At 64.3% G+C, this 17,316-nt stretch overlaps 1 protein-coding gene across 2 annotated transcripts; it reads right to left on the bottom strand.

Moving 5' to 3' along the window:
* Window positions 1-222: 222 nt before the first annotated feature.
* On the bottom strand, window positions 223-17,061 carry EVPL (envoplakin). 2 transcript variants are annotated; one of them, XM_047705945.1, is made up of 22 exons: window positions 16,640-17,061; window positions 14,127-14,226; window positions 13,631-13,785; window positions 13,404-13,530; window positions 12,494-12,619; window positions 12,244-12,282; window positions 11,953-12,114; window positions 11,744-11,851; window positions 11,469-11,564; window positions 10,121-10,246; window positions 9,529-9,675; window positions 9,183-9,337; window positions 8,914-9,011; window positions 8,474-8,646; window positions 7,159-7,337; window positions 6,927-7,065; window positions 6,606-6,799; window positions 6,095-6,245; window positions 5,076-5,159; window positions 4,873-4,983; window positions 4,671-4,763; window positions 223-3,933 (listed from the first exon to the last, which is right to left on the bottom strand). In XM_047705945.1, the coding sequence occupies exons 1-22, from the start codon at window positions 16,735-16,737 to the stop codon at window positions 493-495; spliced, it is 6,102 nt and encodes a 2,033-aa protein (XP_047561901.1). In that variant the 5' UTR covers window positions 16,738-17,061; the 3' UTR covers window positions 223-492. The 2 variants fall into 2 exon arrangements, with proteins under 2 accessions (XP_047561901.1, XP_047561902.1); XM_047705946.1 differs by having other exon boundaries at window positions 224-3,933; window positions 14,127-14,183; window positions 16,640-17,058.
* Between the last annotated feature and the right edge of the window lie 255 nt (window positions 17,062-17,316).

Genomic DNA, 17,316 nt, shown 5'->3' with positions numbered 1-17,316 from the left:
GGGACGTAGACAGAGGGCTGGAAAGCATTCCTGGCCCAAACCGAGAGACCCAGAACAGAGGTGATGGGGAGAGGCTGTTCATGATCGTCCCATGACCTGGCAACATGCTCTCCCGCAAGCACCTGTTCCCTTGGCAGGACTGGTTGGCGTGCCCACATCCCACCTGGGAAGGACCCCGAGCCATCTGTCCCCTGTGCTCGTGGCTCAGACAAATCAATTCTGCATTCCCAAATGTGAACTACACGCTGGGAGAATTTGTTTATTGGAAGCACTGGGTCGGGGGGGCGGGTAGGAAAAACAGCTGTGCTGATCCCGGGGTCTGGGGATGGACTGGGCATCAGAGTTAGGGGAGGGGGCCCAACACCACAAACTTTTGAGCAATAGCACTGCGATCAGAGGGAAGGCCCGCCTCCTCGGGTTGGGCGCTCTGGGGTAAGGGGTGCCTGCGTCCCCCTCCCCACCGTGCGCGCTCCCCACGACTGCTTGGGCCCCTCAGCGACGGCAGCTCAGCAGCCGGGGCGAGGCGGGGCGGTAGCAGTGGTACCCCTCCAGCGTGGCGGGGAGCAGCAGCAGGCCGCTCAGGGGGTCTCTCCGGCAGCGCCCCATGGCCTCCTTGTAGCTTATGCGCTCCTTGGAGATGGGGTCTGTCAAATCCTTCTCGTAGCTGGCCTCCTCCCGCAGGAGCTGGGCCAGCTCTTCGCTGATCATTCCGGAGAGCACGGCCTGGGGGACAGGGATGCGGCCGGTCCTCTTGGGGTCGATGAGCCCCCCGGTCAGGTGCTGCGCCTGCAGGTGTGGGAGTACGCTCTCCTGCGGCATCCAGCCCTTCTGGATGGCCTCGCCCACCGACAGCCTCTTCTTGGTGACGGGATCCTCGATGCCAGTGAAGGCCTTCTGGGCGTTGAGCAGCCTCTGTGTCGAGGAGTTCTCGATCAGCCCCCTCTCCATAGCCTTGTGCACGGAGTAGCGCTCCCGGCTGAGGAGGTCCACGATGCCCCCGGTGGCCGCCTGGGCCTCCAGCAGCTTCTGCCCGGTGATGGGGTCCAGCATGTTCTTGGCCACGGCCGTCTTGATGGTGCATTTGTTGTCTGTGGTTGTGTCATAGATGCCGGCGATGGGGAAGCTGTCATCGGCGAGCCCAAGTGAGACGCTGGGAGAGAAGAAGCCGGAGCCCTGGGGGGCTGGGGAGGCGAGCGGGGACTTGGAGATGATGGAGCCAATGGAGAGCGAGGAGCAGGGCTTAGTCTCCCCAGCCACGAGCAGCGCGAACTCAGAGATCGGGAGGTGGCCGTCCTTGTAGAGATGGTACTCCTCCTTGGAGATGCGCCGGCAGCGCAGGGCGGCCTCGATGGAGTACTGCTTCCCGCTCTTGCGGTCCAGGAGCACGGACTCCTCGCCACAGGGGCCCGAGGTGGTGACCTCCTCCCAGTCGCACTCGAGCTCCTGGAGCTGGAGGTACTGGCCTCGGTCGATGACGCCCCTCTTGTAGGCCTCATACGGGGACATGTCCTTGCCGGTCTCAGGTTCGAGGATGGAGATCTTGGTGGAAAGGTTGGTCTCGCGCGTCTGGGTCTCCTGGTTGAGCTCCTCCCTGCTCACCCTGGCGTGGAGGTCCCGGAGGGTCCTCTCCTTCTCGTAGATCTGGTCCTTCTCGCAGAGGATGGCCGCCTCGAGCCGCGAGAGCTCCTGGCCCCGCTGGGCGGCCTTCTGGCGCTCGCTCTCCGTCTTCTGGTTCAGCAGCTCCGCCTCCTCCTGCAGCTGCAGCACTTTCTGCTGCTTCTGCCTCTCCAGCTCCCGCAGCTCCTGCCGCAGCTGCCGGCACTCCTGGCCCGCCTGGTCCCGGGCCTTGTGGAGCTCGGCCTCCTCCCGGGCCCAGGTCCGCCCCAGCGCCTCCGCCCGGTCCAGCCGCTCCCGGAGGTGCCGCACGTCCTCCTCCCGGCTCTGGCGGGCCGCGCGCTCCCTGTTGAGCGCCTCCCATGCCCGGGACCGCTCGCCCTCCAGCACCCGGTCCTTCTCCACCCTGATCACCTCCTTGTAGATGGTCTTCTCTTGCGACTTGGTGGTCTGGAGGACGTCGATCTGGACCTGCAGGTTCTTGCACTCGCGGTGCAGCTCTGTTACCCGCGTCTTCTCCTGGTCCAGGTCCTGCCGCAGGGCCTCCGCGGACTTCTCCAGAGCCGGGTCCTTCTCCAGCTGGACCACCTCCTCCATGATGATCTTCTCTTGCACCACGGGGGGCCGCTTCTCGAGCTCCCGGATGCTGAGGGTCAGCTGCCGCAGCTCCCCCTCGGCGGCCAGCTTCTTGCTCCCGTCCTCGCGGAAGCTGAGCAGGCTCTCCTGCTCCCGCACGGCCGCCCGCAGCCGCTGCACCTCGCGCTCCAGCTGCCTCCGCCGGCCCGCCTCCTCGTCCAGGCTGCGGCTCAGCCGGCTGAGGTCCTCGCGGAGCTTGGGGTCCTTCTGGGTGACCACCACCTCCTGCACCACCACCTTCTCCTCGGGCCGCCTCCTTTCCAGCAGCAGGTACCTGTTCTGCAGCTCGTGGACGGCGTCCTCGGCCGCCCGCCGCTTCTGGGCGGCTTCTCGCACCTCCTGGCGCAGCCGCTCGGCCTCCTTCTCCAGGACCGGGTCCTTCTCGTGGCGCACCACCTCCTTGTTCACCGTCTTGGTCTCCACCTTGGACCGCTCCCGCCGCCACTCGTCGCGCTCCCCCTGCAGCCGGATGAGCTGCTCCCGGGCCCGCCCACTGCCGTTGACGAGCTCATTGAGCTGGGCCTTCAGGCGGTCGATCTCCCGCAGCACCTCGGGGCTCCGCTCGTGCTTCACCACCTCCCGGGTCACCTCCTTGTACTCCACGGTGGGCTTCTGGGCCCGGAGCGCGGCCAGGTCGGGCAGCAGCCCCTCCACCTCCTGCTCGGCGCGGCTCCTCCTGCCCGCCGTCTCCTGCAGCTGCGCCCGGAGCCGCGCCATCTCCTGCTGCGTCTCCGGGGCCACCTGGAAGGTCTCGTGCACGCGCTCCTGGAGCCGCACCTTGGGCTTCTGCTTCTCCAACGCGCTGCACTTGGCGCGCAGGTCCTCCAGCTCCTGCGCCAGCGCCGTGTCCCTGCCCCTGGCCTCCCCCAGGAGGCGCCTCAGCCTGGACGCCTCTTCCAGAAGGCCCGGGTCCTGCTCCACCGTCTTCACCTCCTTCACGATCACCTTGGGCTCCACGGCACCGATGGCGCGCTCTAGTTCCCCAATGCGAGCCTGCAGCTGGGCCGCCGCCTCGGCCGCCGCCTTCCTCCGCCCCGCGTCCTCCTCCACCTGCCGCTTCAGGGCCTGGGCCGCCTTGAGCATTTCCAGGTCCTTCTCCACCTTGACCACTTCCTTCACCACGACCTTCTCCTTCACGTTCGGGGCCTTCTGCTCCAGGGCCAGCAGCTCCTTCTTCAGCGCCTCTAGCCGGGCCGAGACGGCGGCGTTCTCCCCGCGCAGGCGCTGGATCTCGCCGCTGAGCTGGGCCGCCTGGCTCTCCAGACCGGGGTCCCTCTCGATCTGGGTGACCTCCTTGGTCAGCAGGTGAGGCTGCATGTCCCTCCTCTTGCTCTCCAGCTGGACGACCTTCTGGGCCACCGCCTCCAGGTCTGCCTGCAGGCCGGCCCGCTTCTTGCCTTCGTCCTCCAGCTGGGACCGAGCCCTGGACAGGCTGCTCTCCAGCTGGGGGTCCCGGTAGAACTCCACCACCTCCTTCTCTTCCAGCCTCTCCACGGGCCGCTGTGTCCTCAGCTGCAGCAGCTGGTCCCTCTGCTCCTGCAACTGCTGCTGCACCTGGGCCACCAGCTTCCTCTCCTCCTCCAGCTGCGACTTCAGGGCCTCTGACTCCCTCCCTGCTCGGGCAGGGCCCGAAGACCCCTGCTGTGCGCCATGGGTCACCTGGATATCCTCATTGAGCTCCTTCTGCAGAGTGAGAGGAAGAAGGGAAGATGGGGGGGAGGATGAGCCCCATTTCCACCAGCCCCACCCCACCCTGAGATCAGAGACCCCTCCCTGCTTCCGGAGACTTCCGGTAGGTCCCGGGGGCTGGAGCTGCAGACCCGAGGTGTTTGGATGCAGGATTGAGAGGACCCCTCGGGCCCACGACATCAGGATGCAAGGTAGTGTCTGCGCAGAGTTTGCACTAGAACGTGCGAACAGGACAGGTCTCCTTTCCAGACATTCTCCCCTCTCCTTCCATTTAGGCTCCCGGACATGGGCCCACGCTCCTCTGGGGGAATGCTGGGGTGCTCCTCTGGGTAGAAGAAAGCTGGCAAGTCCCTCAGCCAGACTTGGAGAGTCATAGAGGGCTTCTGTCTCCTGGTCCCCCAGGCATGGAGACCTAGGTGGCCGTTGTGGCCAGTTCTACCTAAGGCTGAAGACGTGGGGATTTTCTCCTGTCCCCACCAGTGGACTGCCCAGTGGTGAAGCTGTGACCGCCCTGAATGACCTCTCCAGGGTCTGACTCTGCGATGGATACCAGTCTGGAAGATACCAGCTGCTGGGATGATGGGAGGAGGTGGGGAGCTGCTCCCCCTGTTCCCCCCCCACCAGCCGCTCAGACCCTAGGGCTGCGGGCTGCAGGGCTAGGAGGAAAGGAAAGGGTCAACGAGCAGCCCAGGCTGCCTGGTAAGGGGACGCAGGGGCTGCTGTCGCCATACCTTCTCCAGCATCTTTCTGGCAAACTCCAGCTGGTGCAGCTGCTGCTGGTGGGCAGCCGCGAGCTCCGTGTAGGCCTTTGTCAGGCTCTTCTCCTAGAGAGGCCGAAGGAAGATCAGAGGAGGGCAGGGTCCGCTCCAGCCCTAGTAGGTGCAGAGCTGGTACCGGGGGGACACCAAGCCCTACCGGCCTGTCCCATCTCACCTGCGCCTGGATGCTTTCCTGCAGGGGAGCTACGCGGGCTCTCTTGGGAGCTGACCCTGCCTCGGTGGTCTCCAGGGAGCAGCGGTAGGTGTCTGCCTGCAACTCATAGTCCTGAGCAGGGAGGGAAGGACGACAGGCTCAAGGTCAGTGGCGGCCGCTGGGACTGGCAGAAGGAGGGCAGGGAAAGGAAGGAATGTGCTCACCTGGAGAGCTGCCTGCAGGTCCTGGGAGAGGTGGGACACCATGGCCCTGTCCTTCTCTCGGCCCTGGATCTCCTGTTGCAGCCTCTGCCAGGGAGGAAGTGACAGTCCGGGAGGTCAGCAAACAGCACTCACCCAGTCTCCCCTGCAGGGGCCTTGGGTGCTGCCAGCGTCCCACAGAGGCAGGAGGTCGCCTGGGAAACTGCCTTTCCAGGCGTGATTCTCTCCAGGAATTCTTCCTTCTGCTTTGGCAGAGTCCCTTCCTTCCGCCTAGTGCCCCTCCCACTCAGGTTCTAGAAGGCAGAGGTTCTCACCCAGCGCTGTGCCTCCCAGCCGCCTAGAGAGCCTGTTAAAACAGAGATGCAAGGCCCCGTCCCACCCCCAGAGTCTCTGGGCAGATCTGGCTGGGCCCCAAGAATGTGCATGTCTAAGTGTCTCGGTGATGCTGGTGCTGTGGGTCCAGGGACCACCCTCTGAGAACCCCTGCTCTGTCCCACTTGTTCTTCAGCCTTCTAATCAGCAGGCAGGTCTAAGAATGTCCCAAGCCACCCTCCTGACATCACCCCCTCACTCTTGCCCCAGACACTGTCATCCTCCTGCAGCCCCGGGCCCTTGCCCTCCAGAACTCTCGTCCTGCCCCCACGTGTCCTGCCGCGGGCTCTCTCTCCACCAGAGCACGCGGCAGCCTCATGGCCTGTGGTGTACCGGCCTCCCCCGGCAGACTGGGTGGCTCGAGAGCCGGCCGGACCCGCAGCCTCTGGTTCATGGCCAGTACATAGCGGGGACTGGCAAGGATGAGGAAAAGGACGCGGTAGGAGTTGGAAGTCCCAGCAGCATAGAGCTCACTGCCCACCTCAGACCAGATGGACACGGCCTTGCCAGGTGGGGCATTTAGAGTGGGGGCGGGAGGTTGGTGGTCACCCCGAGGGTCTGTGGTCTGAGCTCTGAGGCCTCTTAGAACACTGGCCACTAGGGGCCACGTGCCCCCCCGGGTCGCCCCCCAGGCAGCTCCAGCTCCTCACCTTCTGTGCCTGCAGCTTGTAGGCGATCTGGCTGGGCCCCTCGCCGGGCCGCACCTGGGCGCGGGGCAGGTGCTCCAGCCAGAAGCTCAGGTTGTCCCTGCCGTTCTTGAACTGCTGGTAGGTGAGGCGGACATCCTGCAGCATCTTCTCCCTGCGGGAGGAGGGGCCCGGAGCAGAGGTGAGCGCAGCCCTGTGTGGACAGGTGAGGGGCGCACAGAGGGGGCTGGGGGGCGCCTCCCTGCCCGGGATGAGTCAGAAGGGCCGAGTGACCCACAGGGCTGATCCCCTCACTCTGGACCTGCGCTGGGGCTGGGCGTTCAGGGACGGACCAGACCGTCTCAGGCAGGGAGGTGGGTGGGCTTACCCTGGGAGACTGTTATTACCCCGTTTCAGAGTCAAGGGAACCAGCCTCAGAGAGGCAAAGTCACCAGTCCGAGGTCACACAGCTCAGGGGCAGCCGCCGCTGTGCGCTGTGGGGCGAGCCCCGAGCCCCAATGGCCCAGCCACTCACCGCAGGTCCAGCTGGTCCCCCACAGCGTGGTAGCGGTCGGTGAGGGCCCTCGCCTGGCGCTGCTGGCGAGGCAGGTCTGGGCAGAACTCATGGAAGTTGTTCCGCAGGGCGCCGCACGCGTGCTCAGTGGCCTTCAGCTCCCGGTGCAGCCCCAGCACGCAGGCCTGCTGTTCCAGCAGCTCCCTCTGCAGGCGCTGGGAGAGGAGGGGACACGACCCCATGCACCCTCGGGGATCCACGAGTCGCCATGTGACCCCGCCCGCCCATGAATGCTTGGTGAGGCCGTGGCCCGTCCCCCCGGGAGGCCACCCGGCCCCTCACCTGCAGCTGGTTGACCCTGTCCTCCAGGGCGCCCGGGCCGGCGGGGATGGGGGCCTCCTGCGCCACGGTGGTCTCGAAGCCTCGGATGACCCTGTCCGCGTCCTGGATCTGGCGCTCCAGCCCCAGGGCAGCTCTGGCTCTGTCTCAAGGGGGCCCAAGGTCAGGTGCTTCCTCAGCCACACCCCAGCAGGGCCACCCAGCTGTCCCCTTCCCCAGTTCCCAGAGCACTCACTTCTCCCCATAGAGGTTGCAGAGAACCTGCACGTCATTGTACTTGTTCTTGACGCTGTTGAGGGCCACGGGCAGGTGCAGGGCAGAGGGGCCCACGGGCTGGGCAGACAAAAACGCCTCACACTCCTGCTGGGCCGCCTCCTTCTCCGCTCCCAGGCCCTGCAGCCGCTGGGCTGTGTCCTGGGGCAGGGAGGGACAGGGTCAGAGGTCTCCTTCCTGCTGGGTCAACCAGACCCTGCCCACTGGGCCTCAGAGTGTGGTGGGGGAGAGCCTGGGTGCAGAGCCCAGACCCGGGGACAGTCCTGGCCCCGAGAGTCCCCATGTGGATGACCATGGGCCAGTCAGCCTGGCTGAGCCCCAGTCTCCTCATCTGAAGTATGATGGGAGGAAGCAGCGTGACCCCATGTCGCTGTGCGCTGCACAGAACGTCACTGTCCTGCGCCATCGCCCCAGGTCAGACAGCAAAGCCTGAGCTCTGTCCACATAGGGTTATTCTGTCCCTCGTCGTCCGCTCATCTGCTCTGAAAGCCATCGGTGCCGGCTCTGCCGAGCACAGCGGTCTCACTGGGCCTCCGGGTGGTGTCTACTACTGCCCTTGGCCTCCTTCTGCCCCTGCCTCCCCCACACCCCGTCTCCTCCCCACGAGACTCCCTCAGAACCAACGGCAACACCTCCCACTCGTCCCACCCTGGCTCCTGACCCGGGAAATGTCCTCGCCCCCACCATACAAGACGGGGGGAAAGCAAACTGTAGGGTGATGGGTACGGACATGACTGGGAAATTTAGGAACCGAACCCAAACCAAACCACCAGTTGGGAAGGACAGAACCCAAACTGCACCCCCCGCCCAGGTGTGGGGAGGGACGGAGAAGGAGTTCTTGCTGATGGTGTTTACACGCGGCTGCCTGGCCAGGGAGGTGCCCCCACCTGCCTCCAGGAGAAATCCCCCCGAAGACACTCGGGCTTCCTTGCTGCTCTCAGACCATCACCAGAACGCCTCCCCAGTGCGGGCTACAGGGCCTTTACTCTGGGCCCTGCCGCTCTGGAACCTTCCGGGGTCTTAGCGCACCTCGTTCAGATGAGCTGGGTATTATTGTGTGTCTTTGGTGACAAGGAGACCAAGGCCCAGAGAGGTTAAGTGACTTGCCAACATCACAGAGCTGGTCGGTGAAGGAGCCGGGACTGGAGCCCTGGACTGTCCACTCCCTTCCTTGCCCTGGCTCCCTGCAGCTGCTCTCACACTTGCTTCATCCTTAGTTCACACACCCCCAGCACAGGACTGCTTCTCCTCCCCGCGGTCCTCGCTCACCCACCCACCTTGTGGCTTTGGATGCGGCCCTCCAGGTCCTGCAGGGGTGTCTCGCGGCTCAGCGAGGCTCGGGCCCAGGCCAGCACCTGCTTCTCTATCTGCTTCAGGTCTCCATCTAGCCGGGTCATCTGCGTCAGGAGCTTCTGGGCCTGTGGGTCTGCTGGGGCTGAGCCAGTGGGAGCTGGGGGCATAGGGAGCCGTGAGGGTCCGAGGCCCATCTGCTTGAGGAATAGCTCTCCCCTGGGTGCCCCCAGAGCATCCTGTGGGGGGTAGGAAGGGCCTCGGACAGAAGGCAGGGCCTAACCAGGGGAGGGACAATGCTAGGGGCTTGCCGACCCAAGAGCTAGACTCCCCTAGCGGGAGTCCCTAATCTAGGATGACCGCCTGTCCATCGCAACCTCCTGACAGAGGCCAACAAACCCCCAAGTCCCCGGCCAACCCTCAGTACCCTGCTGGCTGGTCTGTAAGGGCTGCATAGCGCTGGCCGCCAGGTGGCTCTGGACTGTGTCCAGTCTCTGCTTCAGGGCCTGCAGCTCTGAGGCCAACCTAGAACAAGGAGGAGATCAGAGAAGGATGTCTCTCCTCTCTCCGAGCCCCCCACCCCACCCCAGGAGTCACAGGTCCAGGAGGAGGCCAGCCGATGGCCTCAAACAGCACAGGAGCTGGTCTGGGCCCACAGCCTGCCTCCTGCCCCTGAGGAGCCCCAGGCAGACCCACTTGGAGGCTCTGGTCACGGCTTCAGGGTCTGGAGCCGGGATGCAGAAGCAGGCGGCTGGGGCACGTTTGGTCTCCCCACCTGGGCCCTGAACGACCCAGGTGTGCTGGTCAGTGTTGTCCATCAGCAAATACCGCTCACCCCGCAGCAGCTGCACCTGGGGGACAGGTGGGGAGGGGCTCATGGAGGCTCAGTGCAGGGAATAGGGAAGGAATGAAGGCCAAGATGGGGTAGGGGTGGGGACAGGCCAGAGGCCGGGCAGGGCTGGGGAATGGTGGGGCTGGGGGCCCAGGGGAGGGGGTGGGACCGGAGGGGGCAGGGCTGGGGTGCGCCGGGCCGAGCCCGTACTTCTCCTGAGTCCCAGTCGCAGATGCTGTCCACATGCAGGGGCTGTTGGGGTGGGTTCCTGCGCTGCTGCAGAGGTGCCACCTGCTGGCTCCGCCGCTGCAGGTCCTTAATGGTCTTCTCTGCGACAGCCAGCTGCTTCTTCTCTGCCTGTGGGGTCCCAGGCTGCCCTTGAGGCCTGCCCCGTGCCACCCCTCCCAGAGCCAGGAGTCTGGTCTTCACAGAGACAGGGTCTCTAAGTCAGGCAAGTCAAAGAAGCCCCTCGAGGGGGTCCAGGATTCCAGAATCTGCTGGTTGGGGTGGAGGGGCTGCCTAGCATCACTCAGGCCTCTAGAGTGGGGGCGGGGGGTGGCTCAGAGCTCTCCTGGGGGGTTCCTGTCACATTACAGGTGAGGAAACAGGTCCAGAGTGGGGACAGGGTTGCTGGTAACATAGCAACCCCCTCTTGCTGGAGCAGACCCCCTTTTTCTGCCCTCCAGGATGCGCTCAGGGCAGAACTAAGCCCCTGAGAAGGGTGAGGCCCAGACCCAGGGACCAGCCCCAATCCCTGGAGTGAAATGCAGGTGGCCTGGGCGGGGGGAGGGGCCCCTCTCACCTCCAGCTGCTGCAGCAGCTCTGTGGGGGCACCAGGGGGCGCTCCAGGGGCCGGGCTGTACTGGGTGTCCAGGCTGGAGTTCACCTTTTCCAGGGTTTGGCTGACCGAGTCGGCCTCTTCCTGGAACTGAGGTCCTGGACAGTCAGGGGCAGCCCATTGCCCACTGACCCTGCAAGCTAGCTAAACGCAAATTGTCCCTGGCCCCGGAACTGTCGGCTTTCCGGGCCGTGGGGCCTTTTCCACTGGATTTGGGGCTCCCTGAACTTGATTTAGTGTTATAAAACACCTTGGCTTCTGTCCTTCCTGCCCACGGGGAGGTGGGCCTCTCCTGCTCACTCCAGCACCTGCAGTGGTCCTGGCTGGGGCCGGGGGTGGGTGCCGGGGTGTCGGGGCTGGAGTGGGAGCCAGGAGCACGCTCTGAAGCCGGGATCACCCATCCCGCAGCTGGGTGATGCGGCAGAACTCCTGTCCGTGGGCGTGATAACGGTATTGTGGTTATGTAGGAAAATATTTTTTAAAAAAGGAAGAAAAAGGGGTGCCTGGGTGGCTCGGTCGTTAAGCGTCTGCCTTTGGCTCGGGTCATGATCCCAGGGTCCTGCGGTCAAGCCCTGCATCAGGCTCCTTGCTCAGCAGGGAGCCTGCTTCTCCCACTCCTACTCCCCCTGTTGTGTTCCGTCTTTCACTGTGTCTCTCTCTGTCAAATAATAAATAAAATCTTTAAAAAAAAAAAGGGGGGAGGGTGCCTGGGTGTCTCAGTGGGTTAAAGCCTCTGCCTTCGGCTCAGGTGATGATCCCAGGGTTCTGGGATCGAGCCCCGCATCGGGCTCTCTGCTCAGCAAGGAGCCTGCTTCCCCTTCTCTCTCTCTGCCTGCCTCTCTGCCTACTTGTGATCTCTGTCTGTCAAATAAATAAATAAAATCTTAAAAAAAAAAAAAAAGGAAGAGAAAAACTCTTTGGCTTTTGTCCCTCTCAAAGCTATGTAACATTTTAGGTGGAAATTACCAAAAAAATAAATAAATAAAAGAAGTCCCTGTTGTGCACTCTGTCAATGTTTCTCAACCCCCTTTTCACGATCATCCCTTCTAAGGAGAATTGTGGGAGATCTTTTCCTTATTAATCTTGCTATAAATTGTAACCCTACTAGATATGCCGTGTATCTGTCAGGGATGTGCATTGGTGACGTATGCTTAAAAGAGGAAGTTGTTTTCTCCCCCCTTAAGAACCAACCCTCCCTGGGAGCCATATGACCGTGTGGCATTCTCCAGGCCCCTCTGTACCCGGCCCGGGACCCTGCGGCTGCCTGCCACAGCCTCCCCTGCCTGGCTCCTGCCCCTGCCCGCAGGCTCACCCGGTGATAGGCTTCCACGTGCTGCAGCTGGCTCTCCTGACAGATGCACAGATTCAGAAAGTTCTGCCACTCCATCTTCAGGGCCTCCTGGTGGGTCTGCGGACAGCGGCACCGAGCCCTCGGACCACGCCCGCCCTGATCCGCACCCCAGTCCGCTGCCCAGACCCCGGCCGGTCTCCCTCCCTCCGCAGCCTCCCTGGGAAGCCCCACCCCCAGCCCCACCGACGGAGGGGGCAGGTGTCCCTGGGACAGTGGGCGGGATCTGTCCCTCGCACCTGGATGGGCCCCACAGCCGGGTGGCCCAGCTCCACCATGCGCTCTCCGTCGTCCTCCAGCTGGTTCACGCTCTGCTCCTGGCTCAGCAGCTCGTGCTGCTTGAAGTGCTGGGTGGGCGGGGAGAGCCGGGAGCATGGGTGAGGAGGGGACAGGTGGAGGAAGCCCCTGTCCCCTCGCCACCCCCCCAGCCCCACTCTCCCCCGCCCACCTCGTACTCCCGCCGGACGCCCTCGGGGTCTGCCAGGAGGTCGCTCCAGTCCTGCTGCAGGATCCTCTGCTGCTGCTGGGCCAGGGCGCTCAGCTGGCGCGTGCAGGCCTGCAGGTGCGTGTACAGGCTGCCCAGGCTCTGCCCGCGCCACGAGGCCACCTTCTGTGCTCGGGAGGGCAGGGAGGGGACGGGGTAGAGAGGGACGCCGTCAGCCTGAGCCCAGAGACGCTGTGTCCCCCAAGGGGTGCAGGCAGGCGGGTCTGCCCCACTCCCAGCCCTTCCCGTGCTCACCAGGAGGTCCCGGTATTGGCTCCTGATGGTAGCCGCGTCCTGCCTCGGCCAGTGGAGGGCGGGGGGCGGAGGGGGCACAAAGCAGGCTTGGTGAGAGGCGGGGCGCAGGGGAGAGGGCAGCCCACACACCCTGCGCCCACCTCGCCCCTGCCCGCATCCCTTGCCCCAGAGGGCCCGCTGGGCCACACGGGCTCTGATTCGGGAAGTGGGGGGAGGGCTGCAGGGCCAGGTGGGGCTGTATGTCACGCACCGGCCCAATGAGGTTCCGGAGCTGCTGCCCGTAGGCCTCGATCTCCTTCTGCAGGATGTTGTGCTCGGCAATCTGCTGCTCCAGCTCTGCCATGCCCGGCCCGTACTGGCCCTCGCAGACCTGCTTCTGCAGGAGAGCCGACCGCTCAGCTCAGCCAGAGGGCTGGGCCTGCGCTCGTCCTCCCTGCGTCCCCGTGTGGAGTGGAATCGGTCGTTTGGGCAGAGGGTGGACAGGCCAGCTGAGCGGCCTCGGGGAACGGCAGCCCGCTCGCCCTGGGGGACGTGCTTGTTCTCCAGTGGCCCGGGCTGAGGCCTGAGCATCTTCGTGACTATGGCCCCTGACTCCCGTAGGTCCCCAGGACGCAGTACTCAGCCTCTATAACACCTTCCTACTCTTCCCTGCCTCCTGCCCTCCCTGGCCTCGGCACCTCCTCCCTAGAAAGCTGTCACTAGCTCTGGGACCCTGTGACACCCTCCTCTGCCCATGCCCTCCCCGCTGTCCCTTCATTGTCATCATGGCACCCCTTCTGTTTTGACATCAAAGCACAGTTCCTCACCTGACGTTCAGGGTGCCCATGACCTGGTTTCGCCTGCCTGCCCAGAAAACCCCGTTCCCGCTACACCCAGGCTGGAGCCTCTGTTTCTTCCTCTGGAATGTCTTCTCCTCATCATTTCACCCGAAGCCTAATTAAGCCCTCCCACCTCTCTGAGGCCTCTTCATATGCCCCTTCCTGCAGGAAGCCTCCCCTGCCTGCACTGTCTCCTCTGCTCTCTCCCTTCCCACACCCTCCCACAGGTACAAGTGCCCCAATAGGCCCCTTGACGACACACAGCTCGGTTTTGCTGTCTGATGGTGCCAGGTGTGACTTTGAGCTCCTGGAGGTATCTCCGACGCGGGGCACAGCGCTGACCTGTTTCTGCTCCAACACGCGTGCCCAGTCTACCCTGGGCCCCACGTCGGGCGGCAGCACCATCTTCTCGTACAGGGCACGGTACTCGGCACACTCCTGGGTCACCCGCTCGTGCAGCTGCTTGATGCTGGCAAGGAGAGGGCCAGCAGGTCAGGGCCGGGCCTGGGGCTCCCCTGGAACCCCAGTGCCTCCGTCCTAGAGCCCTGGCCCCTGCTGCGCCCACTCACTCCTTCTCGATCTCCTCGGCCTGCGGGTGCTTGAGGCGCCGGGCCTTGTCCACATCCAGGAAGAGGTCCTTCAGCAGCACCTCGGCCTCCTTCAGGCTGCGGCCCACCTCCTGCCGGTGCTGCAGGGCCTGGCTCTGCTCACTGTGCAGTCGGTCCTGTAGGCGGGGGACCACATCCCGCCTGAGCCCTGCCCTGAGCTCCCCAGGCTGCACCACCAACCTTGGCGCCCGCGCTGGCCGAGGGCCAGGCCCAGGGCACCTGTGGGGGGGTGCGGGGACACAGGGGAGACCCAAGCCCCACCCCAAACCCCTCTAAGCCCCCGAGTTGGGAGTCCAACAGAAAAGGAGAGCTGAGGCCTCTCTCCCACCAGGTTTGGGGAACGAGCAGGGAAGGATGAGCGTTATCTGTCCCCGTTTAGCTGCCCCCAGTGGGCACTCAGGGGCTTTAGTGGGCCTTCCACACCCCCACACTCCACCGCTTGCCCCTGAGGCCTTACCTGCTGCAGTCTCTTCTGCGTCTCCAGGATGTCCCTCTCCACCTGGTCAGCATTGGCCTGCATGCGGGAGATGAGCAAGGCCAACTCCTGGGTGGCAGCCCTGGGGTGCCGGTGGGGGAGGACAGAGCCAGCGTGGTTGGAAAAGACCCCTCTGTCCCACCTGCGTGGGGTCTCTTATCTCCCTCTGCCCTGTCCTGCCCTCCAGCTGGTGTCACTGCCTGGGAGGGAGGCGTCTAGGACCTGGGGTGCTCTAGTGTCTCTCTGTACGGGACTCTGTGAGACGCCAGGCCCTGAAGGTGGGGGAGCACTGTCCTCACATGAGGGTTCAGAAAGTGGGGGTCTCTGGTGTATCTGGAACCATGCAGCGGGCCAACATCACAGTCCTGGCAGTGAGTTCCCAACCTCACCCAGCTCCCTGACACTTCCTTGGGAGTGAATCATGGCTCAGCCACTAATACCCGAGACAGCACGGCTGGGCTTTTGGGAGGGGCAGTTGGACTGGCTGTCTCCCACCTCATCCTCCTCCCACCCCAGGCCTGTCTCCCCCTCACCACCCTGGGATTTGCTTACGGCCAGGCTAACAACCGTTTGGAGGGGCTGCACAGCACTTGGGCAGGGGGGAGACTGAGAGATGGGGTACCCTAACCATGCCCAGATTTGAAGATTAAGCCCCAGATTAGGACCTGACTTGCTCCAGGTCACACAGCAAGGAGCAGAGTATGAGCCTGATCTGACTCTCTAGGGTCCTTTCCAGGCAGGACTTGCTGTGTGCCTGAGCTCACTCTCTGGGGCCTGGGAACCCACAGACCTAATAAAAGTAGAGTGGTCCAAGGCTCATAAGCATAGCACCCTATGTGGTTACAATCCTGGGGAAGGGGAAGGCTTCCCTGAGTTGGGCCTTGAACTTGGGGTCAAAGGATGAGCCCACCCCAACCCCCCAGACTCACCGCCCACCCTGGCCCAGGCTGAGGGGCAGTGCCAGTAAAGACCCAGTCTGAAAGAACTCTGTGGCCAAGCAGCCTGGGTTTGCTCATTCTCTAGCACTACTGCTGTGTGGCCTTGGGCAAGTTACTTAAACTCTCTGTGCCCAAGGTTCCTCACTTGTAAAGTTGGGTTTTGACTGCATCGCAGCGCTACTGCGAGTGTTTGGAGAATGAACCCATCGGAGGCATCCAGGGCACAGCCTGCCTAGAGTGGGCATCCACACGTGCTGGGTTTATCCCCATGGAATGCAGGCACCATGAAGGCAAGGACCTGTTGGTTCTCTGTAAGGTGGCATCCTCAGTGCCTAGAACAGTCCTGGCACACAGTAGGTGCTCAATAAATACGTGTTCAACCAGTGGGTTGCACACCAGGGAACCAGTGCGCTGTTTGGGGGGCCACAGCCGGAGCCGGCCAGGCTGTGTGGACAGACTTGCCAGCTGCCCCCAGCTAGGAGCCTACTTGGGGACAGGGAGCTGCAGGTCCTGACCCCTGGGCAACCTGTCCTCAGGCCGGGCCTCCTGGGAAGGCTGCCTCCTGGAGGAGCACACTCTACCCTGGGCAGGGCCGAGCAGCGCCAGGGAGGACAGGTCACTCCAGTGAGAGTCTTAACTGCTGTTTTCCTGTCTGCCCAGAAGCCCAGCCTCCGTGTCATCGCCCCGATCCGATCCCTATCAAGGTAATGAGCCTTTCATCTCCGCTCCCATCTGCCACCCGCACCCTGCAGAGGCCAGCGAGAGGCAAGAACGGAGGGAAGCAGCCAGTTGTCTGTGGACCATGGGGCTGCCGAGGGCCAGGCTGGGTCCAGCGGGGAGCTGGGGGAGCAGGGGGAAGCTCTGAGGATGTCCTGGCCTGCGGGCCCTCCCCTTTCCCAGTATCACCCTCTCCTTATACCACGCGGTACCAGAATCACCCCAACACTGTAACAAAACTCACGGCCGGAGGGGAGAGCCTTCTGACGAAAGCGGCAGCTTGGGCTCTGCAGCACAGGCTCGCCTCCCCGCACCAGCCACCCCCACCACCTCCCCGCACCAGCCACCCCTCACCACCTCCCCCCGCACCAGGCCCCCCCCCCCGCCCCGTCTCCCTGCACCAGTCCTCCCCCGCCTCCCCGCCTCCCCCTCTTGGCCTCAGTCCTTCTGCCCACCCAGGGCCCAGGTTCCAAGGGTCAGCCCAGCCCAAGCGGAGTCTCGAGGGCCAGAGTCGCAGACAGGGAACCAAGCACCCCGTTCTCCCAGCCCCCTGGCCCCACCCCATCCAGTGTGTCCTCCTGCAGAGCACCCGTACCCACGGCCCTCAGGCTCTCTGGACAGTGTGCGAGCCCCCCGCCAGCCCTGGCCTCCTGCCAGGGCTGGAACTCCGTCCGGGCTTGGGAGACATTCCACCCCACCACCACCCCCAGACTTTTGGCCTCGGGACACTAAATGCCAGCACTGGGCTGGTCCTGAATTCCGGGCTGCCATCTCCAGGAGGCTAGAGCACCTGGGACGGGCACCACCCCCGCCCCAGTCCGCTGCCCCAGCCCCGCTCACCGGCTGTGCTTGCTGGGGGAGCCCTTGGGAGAGCCCTTGGCCGGGGAGCCCTTAGGGGACCCCTTCCCCTGGGAGCCTTTGCTCAGACCCTTGAACATGGTCGTAAAGGCAGGTGCCGGCTCAGGCGGGGCTCGGCTGGGGCAGGCAGGTGGCGGGTGGCAGGCGTGTGTCCTCCCCGGCTGCTTAGCTAGGCTCTGGTGAGGTGGGGCGGTCAGGCCCAGGGAAGGCAGTTTCTGGGAGGCCCCTCCCCAGGTGAGGCTGCGAGCGAGCGGCGGGCCGGGCTGCCACGCATGCACCCCACACTGCCCACACTAGGCTGCTCCTGCACGACCGTTTGGGAGGAAGGGCACAGCCAGAGGGCGGGCCGCCCGAGCCTGCCCAACTCCCAGAGAAGGTTTGGACTTGTTACACCCACACACCCAGAGGGAACCCGCGATCACACCCAGACGGGGAAACAGCCGGCCCGGGAGGGACAGGGCTGCAGACAGGCAGGTGCTCACACATGCTCGGGGACGGGGGCCCGGCCTCAGAGCTCGGGCTGGGGGTTAGTAAGCACCTGCAGGCACACAGGGCACCCGGCTCTCAGGCTATCGGGCACGTCCCCACCCACAGCTCTCACCCACCCCGGCCCGGGCCGTCTGGCCTCGGCTCTGCGCCCTCCACCACCGCTGTGGGGC

The sequence above is a fragment of the Lutra lutra genome, chromosome 16, assembly GCF_902655055.1.
Source record: "Lutra lutra chromosome 16, mLutLut1.2, whole genome shotgun sequence".
NCBI classification, from domain to species: domain Eukaryota; kingdom Metazoa; phylum Chordata; class Mammalia; order Carnivora; family Mustelidae; genus Lutra; species Lutra lutra.
Note: the sequence above shows the minus strand (reverse complement) of the source record. Positions and strands in the feature narration are given on the sequence as shown.